The sequence below is a fragment of the Mandrillus leucophaeus genome, unplaced genomic scaffold (genome assembly GCF_000951045.1).
Source record: "Mandrillus leucophaeus isolate KB7577 unplaced genomic scaffold, Mleu.le_1.0 Scaffold1007, whole genome shotgun sequence".
NCBI classification, from domain to species: Eukaryota; Metazoa; Chordata; class Mammalia; order Primates; family Cercopithecidae; genus Mandrillus; species Mandrillus leucophaeus.
This window is the reverse complement of record NW_012098177.1, coordinates 25,181-39,593: the sequence shown is the minus strand read 5'-3', so window position 1 is coordinate 39,593 and position 14,413 is coordinate 25,181. Positions and strand designations below refer to the sequence as shown.

At 37.6% G+C, this 14,413-nt stretch overlaps 1 protein-coding gene and 1 pseudogene across 2 annotated transcripts in view; one reads left to right on the top strand and one right to left on the bottom strand.

Annotated features, from left to right (window-relative positions):
• Nucleotides 1-14,413, bottom strand: part of VNN1 (vanin 1) — a 33,614-nt gene that overhangs the window by 11,147 nt on the left and 8,054 nt on the right. The window contains exons 3-5 of one of the 2 annotated variants that reach the window (XM_011973998.1): nucleotides 1,958-2,150; nucleotides 987-1,278; nucleotides 191-552 (exon numbers count right to left, since the gene is read on the bottom strand). In XM_011973998.1, coding sequence (XP_011829388.1) covers nucleotides 191-552; nucleotides 987-1,278; nucleotides 1,958-2,150 — 847 coding nt within the window. The remainder of the gene's footprint in view (nucleotides 1-190; nucleotides 553-986; nucleotides 1,279-1,957; nucleotides 2,151-14,413) is intronic. The other variant, XM_011974008.1, reaches the window with a different exon arrangement.
• LOC105535029 lies at nucleotides 6,707-7,592 on the top strand (annotated as a pseudogene).

Here is a 14,413-nt window from a genome sequence, read left to right as displayed (position 1 = left end):
AATTTAGCCTATATTTATAGGCTTCCCAGCTCAAGTTTAATTTCAGGTAAACAACAAAAGTTTTAGGATGCATAAATCCCCAAAAGCGGGATATGCGTATACTAAAAAATCATTCATTATTTATCTAAAATGTATATTTAACTGAGTGTCTTTATTTTGTCCCGTAACTCTTCTGACATCAAAATATTACCTGTAGATAATAGAGCCCTTCCACAGTGTGCAGTCCATCAAATGCCCCTAGGGCATACACTTCTTCTGTTAGGTTGTCAGACATCTTGTAGCTTAGATGACAGCAGAGAGCTTTCTGACAAACTGTGTAATTTCCTGCAACTTCTGCGAGCTTCACGAAAGTGAATTCATCGAAAAAGACAGTGCCCTTAAATTCCTGGTTTCCTGACGAGAGTGGTTCTATACTGCTGGCATAGGAAGCCCAATTCACAACTACAGAGTGGGATGGGTGGGATTCCAGTTGTGAGAGGAGGAGTCTTCCCTCTTCTGTCTTCATATCGTAATGAAATGCTCTTGAAGAACTGGGTGCATAGATGCCACTTCCTGGAAGTAATAAATTGAAAATATCATTTGAAATGGGAAAGTAAAAAGGGATTTCATGATTGTTATTACTATTTTAAACTCGTATTCACATTTTACTCTCTCTAAGTTATATGTTTTATTAATTTCAGTGAAACATGCTGGTAAAGACAGAGAAGTGAGAGGAAATCAGTTAAAGTATGACACCAAGAAGCCGAGAAAGGAGAGATGTATGTAAGAAGTCATATATTTTGAAAAAAAAAATCAAGATAAATAAAACCAAATAAATCTACAAAACAATTTAGACTGAGATTGATTCTATAGCATATTAACAACTAGATGTTCAAAAATTAAGAGCTGGAAAACATTGTATTAAGGAGTATGCATTAGCTAGAAAAACATGGTTTTTTTTTTTTTCTGATTACATCAGCCTGCATATCTTTAAGATCACACATTACCTGTCATATTCTTTGAGGGGTAATGTATGTTGGATGCAAGGAAATTGACCCTCATGCCCATAGCCCAAGCTGAATGGAATTCAACAGCTGACAAATGTGGCAAAACATTCATCCAAGCTGTTGGGAATAGTATGGTGTCCACGTGGAAATCTTTCACCAAGGTAACAGCAGGATCATGGAAGAGTATATCAAAGCATGTGAAAATGCCAAAACTTCCAAAGCTGGTATTGAAAGTCACGATCTCAGGCTCCTTGGGAACATTGAATTGCTCTTCACCCATGAAAAGGTTTTGCTGCAATAAACAGAAGAGAAAGAGAAAAAAATTCTTTTAGGAAGTTGATCTGGACATCACAGTGTTGGAAAAAGTGCAAGCTCACATCTTAGTACCAATTTAATCTATGATCACTGTTTTCATAGGAAAAGAGTTTGCTTTGGAGAACCAGAGGCCATTCCGGCTAAACTGAGCCTTTGGTTCAGTCTCCACATTACAGATGTGTACATGGGTATCTTTATCTATAAAGACCCTTTGGAGTCTTATAAGACATGGGAGTAAAATACATTACTTCTGTTTGCCAAGTATACTTAACTGTTTTCCTTGGCAAGGAACTTTGTTTGCTCCATTCTCCTCAAGACAGAGTTTATGTGGTAAGCAGTTTTTCATTCTAGCCTAGACCCATTGCCAGGGTATGTCTTTAAAAAAACAAAGTCCAAAAGGCAACATTGTGCAGCATAATGCATGTAGCACTTTCTGACTCCCACACACTCCTAAAAACACACTCCTGTGTTCTTACATGCACAGGGAACCCCTTAAGCCACTTTATAGGAGCTTTCCACACTTTATCATTACTTTCTATGCTTTGCCTCTACTTGATTTCTAAAGTATGCTTATCATTATCAATAACGTATTTTTCTCCTTGCCCGCTTTATTTCCTTAGATATTAACTAATTGGATTATTTGCAAATTAATTTACCTTATGGTAGCGTGCCACCAGTTTTCCTTGAGAATCAAATACCACATCAGTGTTGTATTGGTAACGGCCATCGGAGGGACACTGAGGATCACTGGTATTGCATGGCTTCTTGTCCCCAATATTTGCCACAACGTAGATAGAGTTTTTCTTGGCCAAGCAGCTGAGTCTTTCTTGTACTGGGGTTTGGCCAAATCTGATATATGTTTATTGGAGGAAGAAAATCTTTGTAAATCAATCTTAGCTTTTAAGAAAATCCTGAATGATAGTTGCCGAAACTTATTATTTGATATATGCAAAAATAAATTCTAAATAACAATAATTAGAAGAGAAGGATTAAGACAAGAAAGGAGTTCAGAGGAATTCTATGCTTGAGTAAAATTGGTTGTAGCAATCTACTGTAGGATAAGATACCAGATCACATATTTTTTCTTCATAGCATTTATCGTAATCTGTAATCATATTTTCACTTATGTGTTCGTCTTATAATGTCTGCAGCATCCTGTAGATATCATGGGTCAATGACTTATATATCTTGTTTACTAAACTTATGTCTAACAGAAGAGAGGCATTAAAAAATATTTTGGGGTGGGTGTGGTTGCTCATGCCTATAATTCCAGCACTTTGGGAGTAGAAGGAGGAAGGATTGGTTGAGCCTAGGAGTTTCAGACCAGCCTGGGCAACAAAGCAAGATCGTCTCTCTACAAAAAATGAAAAAAAAAAAAAAATTGCCAGGCACAGTGGTGTGTGCCTGTAGTCTCAGATATTTGGGAGGCTGAGGTGGGAGAACTGCTTGAACTTGGGAGTTTGAGGCTACAGTAAGTTTCACTGCATTCCAACATGGGCAGCAGAGCAAAACCCTGAACCCTGTCTCAAAAAAAAAAAAAAAACTTTGCGGGGGCCAGGTGTGGTGGCTCATGCCAGTAATCCCAACACTTTGGGAGGCCAAGGTGGGTGGATCGTCTGAGGTCAGGAGTTTGAGACCAGCCTGACCAACATGGAGAAACCTCGTCTCTACTAAAAATACAAAATTAACTGGGTGCGTGCCTATAATCCCAGCTACTCGAGAGGCTGAGGCAGGAGAATCGCTTGACCTTGGGAGGCGGAGGTTGTGGTGAGCAGAGATCACGCCATTGTACTCCATCCTAGGCAACAAGAGGGAGACTCCATCTCAAAAAAATTTAATTTAGAGGTAGGGGGATCCTAGGAAGATAGCAGAGCAGGGAATTTTTCTCCCCCACCTAGATAACAATTGCACGGTTGAAATCTGTCTGATATTGCTATTTTGGAACTCTAGTGCTTGCAACTTCCAGAGGAATGCTTGGAAGGTAACTTACAGTTAATTTCAGTTCATTTTAACTCTCAGCTCAATAGTGGTTACCAATTCCTCATCCCCTGTCCCTGTGACAGGCTGCCCTGTCTGTGTTCCTAAAGCAGCTTGCAGGCAGCATATGGGAACAGGGTGGACAATAATGACCTTGTCTTTCAAATATATGAGATCTGTGTTCTGATCACTAATTGCTGCTTCTGATCATGGAGGTACAAACACAAAGGCAAGCAGCTATTGTTGTGTATACACACACACACACACACACCATTTTTGCAGCTCCTCTCTCTGGCTGAAGTGGCTTCCAGGAGATTTAAAGAGCCCGTGCCTTATTTATTTTTCTCTTTTCCTCCTTTGGGTAGTGAGACATTTAAGGAAAAAGATACATAAAAGCAATTAAATATACAGGAAAATTTAGAAAGTTGCCATACATGCCCAGGGAAAGGCACAGGCTCATAAAAGGCCTAAGAAGACCTTAAATTTACATCTCAAGCTGATCCTCAACACAAACATCCTACAACAACAACAATAAAACAAACATAGCAAACCCAGAGAATCTGGTTCCCAGAGTAACCGTGTGATAAGATTCAAATGTCTAGTTATCAACCAGAAAAATCACAAATCATACAAAGAAACAGGAAAATATGGCTCACTCAAAGGAGAGGGAAAATAAACCAACGAAAATCATCCCTGAAAAAGACCGCATGACAGACCTACTAAACACAGTCTTTAAAACAATGGTTTTACAGATGCTCAAGAAAATAAAGGAAGATGTGGAGAAAATGAAAAACCAAAACAAAGTAGAAATATCAATAAAAAGATAGAAAACCTAAAAAAACTGGAGCTGAAAATTACAATAACTGAAATGAATATTTTATAGGAGGATTCAAAGACCAATTCAGGCATGTAGAAAAAAGAAACAGCAAACTGGAAGACAGGACAGTTGAAATTATTTAGTCTGCAGAACAACAACAAAAAACAGTAAAGAAAATTGAATAGAGCCTTAGGAACACCATCAAGTGTTCAACACATGCATTGTGGGAGTCTCAGAAGGAGAAGAGAGATTATTTGAAGAAATAATGGCTGAAAACTTCCCACATTTGAAGAAAGATACGAATAAAAAGATCCAAGAAGCTCAACAGACTCTGAGAGAATGGATTCAAAGAGACCCACACTAAGACACACTATAATCAAATTGTAGAAAGCCAAAGACAAAATAAGAATCTTGAAAGCAGCAAGACAGAAGTGACTCATACATACAAGGGATCCCCAATAAGATTATCAGCAGATTTCTCATCAGTAACTTTGGAGACCAGAAAGCATTGAGCTGATATATTTAAAGTACTGAAAGAACAAAAAAATCTGACAATCAAGAATGCTCTATCCAGCAGAACTGTCCTTCAAAAGTGAGGGAGAAATGAAGACATTACCAGATTTTAGAAGAAGGGAAAGAGAGAGGGAAAGGGAGGAGGGGGTGTGGTGGCTCCTAGCCACTTCGCGAGGCTGAGGCAGGTGGATCATGAGGTCAGGAGATCGAGACCATCCTGGCTAACATGGTAAAACCCCATCTCTACTAAAAATACACAAAATTAGCCGGGCGTGGTGAAGGGTGCCTGTAGTCCCACCTACTCGGAAGGCTGAGGCAGGAGAATGACCTAAATGAACTTGGGAGGAGGAGCTTGCAGTGAGCCTAGCTGGAGCCACTGCACTCCAGCCTGGGTGACAGAGCGACACGCTGTCTCAAAAAAAAAGGAAAGAAAGAAAGAAAGAAGGAAGGGAGGGAGGGGGAGAGGGACAAAGGAAGGAAGGATGGATATTGAGCTTTGCACAAGAGGCTAAGATTTGTTCCAAATTTAGTAACAAACAGGTACTATTAAAACCTTTGAAGACAAAAACAACCTGGTCAAAATTTTCTTCATAAAGATAAATAGAACACGCAATATAGAATGTACTAGAACAATGAGAGACTAAATGCAAGAGACTCATTAGGAAGCTGTTGCCATAATTCAAATAAGAGGTAACAAGGATTGGCTAGGGCAGTACCAGCTAGTATGAAACTATGGAAATCCTGGAGCATTTGTTAATGTCTGATTTTTTTTAACTGTTTTTCAAAGTTACCAATAATTGTCCCAGTAAAGCAATTAAAATAGAATTTTGAAAATAATATATAACATATTGCTATATTTATCCTCTATTGCAAAACTCTGAAATGGTAAATGGTTTACACCAGGTTATTGAAGCATAGCTGAGAAGGCTGAGATAACTGTTATATGAAGAAAAATTTGGTGCCATCAAATCTTGGTTATCAGATCTACAAACAAATTTGTATAATTAATATAAGGAAGACCATAGCAATCATCTATAAAATAGATCCTTGAAAAAGATCAGAAAAGGATATAATAATACATGTAGAAAAGTATTATTTAAATGTGTTTATAAGACAGAACAACCATTCAATAGTTTAACCCACCTTTGTTTCAATTAATATCTGAAATGCATAGATATAAATTACAACACATTGAACCACTCGAAACATGTTTACTCCCAGTCTTTTTGGATCACCTGAAGTGGTGGAATAGGTAGGTTGGTGTTTTGGATTTCTGAAACAGTTCTGATGACAAACATATTTTCCTACTGTCTCTATTCGTCTTCATGTATTCTAATATATTTCAATTCAAGCTACATTTCTCAGGCTGTTTGGCATATACATAAAATGCTCCAAAATTAAACCACATGTCCTGATTCAGGGTTTAAAAATTCAATTTGCTTATGTGTGCCTGAAATCTGTCTGTTGCTTCATCTGTAATATTTACCAAGTTCTTAATCCATGCAGAGTTTTGTCCTGGGCACAGAAGGAGGGGGTGAAAAAGAATAATTGAAATGCATTTTCTAAGGCTGCTTTCAAAGTGTTCAATCTCTAGGTATAACAAAAATCATCAATTATCGAAAAGACATTTACTAACCTAAAATCAGCACGTGTTAAATATTCAACAAATATGCATTAGGTTTTGACACAACACAAAGCACTATATTAGACATGTGGGCAACCGGGGGAAGAATATTCCAGGCAGAGCTGTCCAAGCACACAATGTGCGAGGCATGGAAATGTCAGATGTGGTTACTATGCTTATAAAGCATTAGACTTACTGAAGAAACAATATGTGCACACAAAACTCTGAAATAACAGTATGAAATAATATGCAATCAAATATCAAAATGCCTTTTCAGCCCTTCAGCTCCAAGCTGACCCTGATGAGGGCAATATGATCTTGGTGGCTCTGCAGAGACATCCACCCAGGAAGGCTCCCGCTCCCTGGGCTTCTCCCTTTGCTTTGTTTCCTAGGCCTCTGAGATTGGATTTCGTGAGGTGAGATGAGGGCAGGCCCAAGAAGGGTGGTTACCACTGAGCCCCAGTCACTATCAAGATGATAGAGGTACTGACACCTGACTCTCAGAAACTGCTACACCAGCTGAATGCCCTTTTGGAACAGAAGTCTGGATGTCAGTTAAAGATCTGTGGCTTGAGACAATTGAATTTGCACATGATAGACAATAGCCTCAGAATGATTGCAAGGCTACAGGACTTTGAAGTACAAGATGCTAGTCTAACTCAGTTCTTTGACTTTAACATAAAGGCATTTTCTCTGTGAATTTACTGGACAGATTCCTGTGTTAAATGAAAGTACAGTCCAAGCACCTTGGATGTGTTGGACTGAGCTGCTTCTATTTGGCTGTAAAATCAATAGAAGAGGAAAGGAATGTCCCATTGGCAACTGATGTGTTCTAAATAAGTGAATAAAGGTTCACAGTTTCAGACTTGATGAGAATGGAAAAGGTTGTATTGGAGAAGGTGTAATGTAAAGTGAAAGCTGCTACTGCCTTTCAATTTCTGCAACTCCACTATGCACTCATTCAAGAGAACTTGCCATTTGAAAGGAGAAGTGACCTCAATTTTGACTGGAAGCCCAACTTAAGGCATGTCAAGATCAAAAGCTCTAAGCTTTAGAGTCTAAATCAAAGCTTTCTGTGTTGATATTGTCTATAATCATATTAGAGATCCAAAAACAGAAGTATGTAGAGTTAATAAAATGAGTAGAATGTCTTCAGAAACATTCCAAGATAAATGGTAGAGATGTGACCTTCTGGAAAGAGCTTGTATCCAAGTGTTTAACTGAATACTCATCAAACAAATTTTCCAAATCAAACATTCGGAAGTTAAAATGGATTGTTTCTGGGCATACTGCATTGCAACTGAAACATAGTTACTGCAGAAAAATTCACCGTCCAACAATTCCTGAAATGGTTCCCTAATTGGTAAATTTGGTTCATTGTTATTCTCCATATAGAGAAAATTTTCCAATGCTATAATTTCTTTTGCAATTAAAATATTAATTATCTTCAGAATAAACAAAATGAAGTTGGAATTACAAAGGAGAAAATACTTCACTGATCTTTCAGTTAATATTTGAAGACATTTACTACATAGAAACTATAACACCTCAATAATAAGGAATTATCCAACCTCTGATATGTAAGTCAGTCATTTCATGATCTTTTCAGCTTTGAAAACAGCATCCTTCTTAATAGCATGAATTTTGAAAGTAGCACTAAAATTGTGTTTTTATTGCACATCTTGCTGTATGTAGACCCACGCTCAGGCTCATTTTAAGTTACACAAGCCTGAGTTAAGACAATAGAGACAAAAACTTTAAACCATATGTGAACAGATTTGAAACTATTCATGTGTAAGCAAAATGAATATGAATTTGGGTATTGTACCTAAAGAAAAAGTAAGATATGGCAGGTGGTCTCCACTTTGGGTTTCCGAAAACTGTCAGGGTGTTTTGACACTGTAGTTACATATCATTGCTACAGCAGTTAGATGACTGTAAAGTAGTTATATGCTTGGTCACTGCATATATGATAAATACTTGTCATCTAAATTTTATTTTAAAAAAAATTTGCAGGGGCATTGTCGGCCCCAACCCTCTCTCTGCCCCTCAGATGCTGTAAGGTGAAAGAGAGGGCCCTGACAAGGATGAGACAATGGCAGCAGGCTGGCCACATGCACAGCCACCACTACTCCTGGTCTGTGGCCACTCCTGGGACAGGAACTGCTGGGCCACCCACTGACAACCATCTTGGCTATCCCCACTGCTTCCCAAACCATGTTCTAGTCTGGAGTTGAGCCTGAGTGGAATGGGAAGAAGACAAGACCCCACGCAGAACACCAGAGGCTGGACAGGTATCTCCAACCATCTTGGAGATACCAAAATAAAGCAACAAGCAGGGCACCCTGGGGAAGAAACTCTGGGGAGGGTGGAGATGGAAAGGGTGGAATGGACATGCTACGAGCTCCCTCACACATCGCCATTTAAATTTCTTAACTCACAGTAATGATTTATCTTTTTCTACTCAAAACTAAATGTTGACATTCATATGATTATGAATCTTAGATATAAATACTTCACATTTAACAGTAATATTTGAGCAGACTTGAAATAAGTTTGGGTTTTTTGTTGTTTCTGTAAATAAGGTTATAGTAGCAACAAAAAGTTCTTCTCTGAAGCCTTTCCCTATAACCCTGCTCTGTAGACTCCATAATAGTATAATGGGCTTAAACTATGAAGCCTCAAAACATCACAACTACATTAAGGCGATGTTCCCAAGTTTAGGGGAACTGCCTATTAATATTATGCTATGGTGTAACCATGTGTAGATTTAAATTCATCTGTGAAACATTCAAATCGAAGCTAAAAGTAAAAATATGAAATGCTAATGATGAGTCTGGAAAGGTATACCGTGAAACTTCATTTCTAACATTGATCTAACTTTCTAGATTATATCAATATATTGTATTCAGGTGGTATTAAAAAATGCTAAACTATTTAATTTAAATGTTGAATTTTAAATTATGAGGTCTATATCAAAACCAACATTTGACTAACGAACTCTTTAGGCATAATAAAGGTTAATATTCTAGGCAGTATAAATAGTTTCTTGGCACCCACAATGCAAGTAATACATAATTCAGAGATGTGCACTTTATTATACAGAAGGAACATACCTCACCATAATAAAGGCTATATATGGCATTTATGTCACCACCCACAGCTAACATCCTATGGAATGGGGAAAAACTGAAAGCCTTTGTTCTAAGAACTGTAACAAGACAAGGAAGCCCACCTTCAGCACTTCTATTTGACATTGTACTGGAAGTCCTAGCCAGAGCAATCGGCAAGAGAAAGAAATAAAGGATGAGGAGGAAGCAGAGCAAGATGGCCAAATAGAACCTTCCAGCGATTGTCTTCCTGCAGGATCACCAAACCGAACAACCATCCACACAAGAAAGCACCTTCATAAGAACCAAAAATCAGAAGAGTAATCACAATACTTTGTTTTAAAATCATATCAAGACAAGAGGCACTGAAGAGGGTAGGAAAGAAAGTCTTTAATTGCCAACACCACTCTCCCCCATCCTCCAGGTCACCACATGGTGTGGAGAGAAAATTTGTGCCCTTGGGAGAAGGAAAGTACAGTGATTGTGGGACTTTGCACTGAAAGTCAGTGATGCCGTGTAACAGCAGAAAGCAACATGGCACAGAATTCAGCTAGTGCCCACAGAGGGCACATTTAGAACAGCTCTAGCCAGAGGGGAATTGTCCTTCCCAGCAGTCAGAACCTGAGTTCCATGAAGCATCACCAGTGTGGGTTAAAGTTCTCTGGGGTTCTAAATAAACTCGAAAGGCAGTCTAGGCCAGGGGTTCCCAATCCGTAGGCCACGGACTGTGACCTATTAGGAATTGGGCTACACAGCAGTACCAGTCCGTGGCCTGTTAGAAACCGGCTGCACAGCAGGAGGTGAGTGGCATTACTGCCTGAGCTCCGCCTCCTGTCAGATCAGTTGCAGCATTAGATTCTCATAGGAGTGGAAGCCTGTTGCGAACTGTGCATCTGAGGAATCTAGGTTGTATGCTCCTTATGAGAATTTAATTAATGTCTGATGATCTGGGATGGAACAGTTTTACCCAGAAACCATCCTCCACCCTGCCCATTAAAAAATTGTCTTCCACAAAACCAGTCCCTGGTGCCAAAAATGTTGGGGACCGCTGATTTAAGCCACAAGGACTACAATTCCTAGGCAAGTCCTAGTGCTGTACTGAGCTCCGAACCAGTAGCCTTGGAGTGCCATAACCTAGTGAGACACCAGCTGGAGTGGTCAAAGGAGTGCTTGCATCACTCCTCCTCCAATTCCAGGCAGCACAGCTCACAGCTTTGAGAGAGAAATTCCATCCCTCTGCCTTAAAAAAGGAGAGAGGAGCATAGAAAGGACTTTGTCTTGCAACTTGGGTAACAGCTCACCCACAGTAAAATAAAGCACCAAACAGAGTACTGAAGCCCTCAACCCAGGTCCTAGCTCCCTGATGACATTTCTAGACATACACTGGGCTATAAGGGAACTTTCTGCCTTGAATGGAAGGTCCTAGTCCTGGCGAGATTCATCACCTGCTAACTAAAGAGTCCTTGGGCCTTGAATAAACATCAGTGATAGCCAGGCAGTACTCACTACAAGCCTTGGGTGAGTCCCAGTACCATGCTGGCTTCAGGTGTGACCTAGCACCTTCCCAGCTGTGGTGGCCATGGGGTGAGACTCCTGCTTCACGAAAGGAGAGGGAAGAGTAAAAGGACTTTGTCTTACAAATTGGGTACCAACTTAGCCACAGTAACATAAAGCACCAAGCAGAATCCTAAAGTTCTCAATTCCAAGACTTAGTTCCTGGGTGGCATTTCTAGACCCACTGTGGGCCAGAAAAGAACCCACTGCCGTTTCCTATAAGAAATGCTAAAGAAATTTCTTCAAACTGAAAGAAAAGAGCGTCAATAACCAATACGAAAGCATCTGAAGGTACAAAACTCACTGGTAATAGTAAGTACATAGGCAAACATGGAGTATTATAACCTATAATTGTGACGTAAACTTCTCATATCTTGAGTAGAAAAACTAAAATATGAACCAATCAAAAATAATAACAAGAAAAGCTTTTTAAGGCATAGATAGCATAATAAGATATAAATAGAAATTTTAAAAATTAAAAAGTATGGGGGATGAAGTTAAAGTATGGAGCTTTTATTAGTTTTTGTTTGTTTGTTTATGCAATCAATGTTAAGTTGTCATCAGTTTAAAATAAGAATTATAAGTTGTTATTTGCAAACTGCATGATAACATCAAATCAAAAAACCTACAACAGAGACACAAAAAATAAAAAGCAAAAATTAAAACATACCATCAGAGAAAAAACATCTTCACAAAAAGGAAGACAGGAAGGAAGCAAAGAAGACAATACCACAAAACAACCAGAAAACAAAAAACAAAATGTCAGGAGTATTTCCTTACTTAACAATAAAACATTAAATGTAAATGGACTAAACTCTCCAATCAAAAGACATAGAGTGGCTGAATGGATTAAAAACAAATAAAAGGCAATGACCTGTTGTGTACAAGAAACACACTTCACTTATAAAGACACGCATAGACTGAAAATAAAGGGATAGCAAAAGATATTCCATGCAAGTGGAAAACCAAAGGAGCAGGAGTGGCTACATTTTTATCAGACAGAATAGTTTTTAGGACAAAAACCATCAAAAGAGACAAAGAAATTAATTATATAATGATAAAGAGGTCAATTCAGTCAGAAGATACAACAATTGTAAATACATATGCACCTAACACTTGAGCACATATATATATATAAAGGAAATATTATTAGAGCTAAAGAGAGTGATAGACCCCAATGCAACAATAGCTGGAGATTTCAACATCCCACTTTCAGCACTGGACAGATCATCTGGAGGGAAAAACAATAAAGAAACATTGGACTTAACCTGCATTATAGACCAACTGACCTAATAGATAGTTACAGAAAATTTCATCCAATGGCTACAGAATAAACATTTTCTCCACACATGGATCATTCTCAAGAAGAGACCATATGCTTGGTCACAAAGCAAATCTTAAAACATTTTTAAAAAATTGAGATCATATCAAGTATCTTCTCTAACCACAATGAAATAATACTAGAAATCGATAGCAAAAGGAATTTTGAAAACTATACAAACATATGGAAATTAAAGAATGTGCTCCTGAATTACCAGTGGGTTAATGAAGAAATTAAGAAGAGCGTTAAAAATTTTATTGAAACTAATGGAAATGGAAATGCAACATACCAAAACCTACAGGATACAGCAAAATCAGTCTAAGAGGAAAGTTTGTAGATATAAGTACCTACATTAACAAAGAAGAAAACCTTCAAATAAACAGCATAATGATGCATTTAAAAACTATAAAAAGAAGTGCAAACCAAATCTGAAATTAGTAGAAGAAAAATAATAAACATCAGAACAGAAATAAATGAAATTGAAATAAAAAAATACAAAAGAACAGCGAAACAAAAAGTTGGTTTTTTGAAAAGATAAACAAAATTGACTTTTAGTGAGATTAAGAAAAAAGAGAGAAGACAAATAAACTCAGAGTTGAAAAGTGAGACATTATAACCAATACTGCAGAAATTCTCAAGATCATTAGAGATTACTATGAGCAACTATATACCAATAAATTGGAAAACCTAGAAGACATGAATAAATTCCTAGACACATACAACCTCCCAAGATTGAACCACGAAGAAATCCAAAACCTGAATAGACCAATAACAAATAATAAGATTGAAACTGTAATAAAAGTTCTCCCGGCAAAGAAAAGCCCAGGACTTAATGGCTTCGGTGTTGAATTTTACCAAACAATTAAAGAACTAATCTCAATCCTATTCAAACTATTCCAAAAATTAGAGAAGGGAATACTTCCAAACTCATTTAATGAGGCTAGTATTGCCCTGACACCAAAACCAAAGACACATAAAAAAGAAAACTACAGCCCAAAATTATTGATGAACATTGATGCAAAGATCCTCAACAAAATACTAGCAAACCAAATGCAAAAACACATTAAAAAATTATTCATCATGACCAAGTCGGATTTATCCCAAGGGTGCAAGGATGGCTCAACATACACAAATCAGTTGATGTGATGCATCATATCAACAGAATGAAGAACAAAAACCGTATGATCATTTCAATTGACACTGAAAAAATATTTGATAAAATTCATCATTCCTTCATAATAAAAACCCTCAATAACTGGGTATAGAAGGAACATACTTCAACACAATAATAGCCATTTGTGACAAACCCATGGCTAGTATCATACTGAATGAGGAAAAACTGAAAGCTTTCCTCTAAGATCTGGAACAGACAAGGATGTCCCTTTTCACCACTATTATTCAACGTAGTAGTAGATGTCCTCACTAAAGTAATCAGACAAGAGAAGGAAATAAAAGACATCCAAATTGGAAGGAAAGAAGTAAAATTATTTTTGTTTGCAGATGCTATTATCCTATACTTGGAAAAACCTAAAGACTCCACTGAAAAACTAATAGAACTGGTAAACAAATTCAGTAAAGTTGCAGACAACAAAATCAACATACAAAAATTAGTAGCATTTCTATGTGCCAACAGCAAGCAATCTGAAAAAGAAATCAAGAAAGGAATAGCATTTATAATAGCTATCAATAAAATACAATACCTAAGAATTAACTTACCCAAAGAAGTGAAAGTTCTCTAAAATGAAGTATCTAAAGCATTGATATAAGAAATTGAAGGGGACACAAAACATGGAAAGATATTCCATGTTCATGGATTGGAAGAATCAATATTGTTAAAATGCCCATATTATCCAAAGCATTGTACAGATTCAGTGCAATCTCCATCAAAATACTAATGACATTCTTCACAGAAATTGAAAAGGAATTCTAAAATTTATGTGGAACCACAGAAGATCCAGAATAGCCAAAGCCATCCTGAGCGAAAAGAAGAAAACTGGAGAAATCACATTACCTGACTTTAAATTATACTACAGAGCTCTAGTAACCAAAACAGCATGGTACTGGCATAAAAACAGACACATAGACCAATGAAACAGAATAGAGAACCCACAAATAAATCTAAACATCTACAGTGAACTCATTTTCAACAACGATGCCAAGAGCATATATTGGGAAAAGGACAGTCTCTTCAATAAA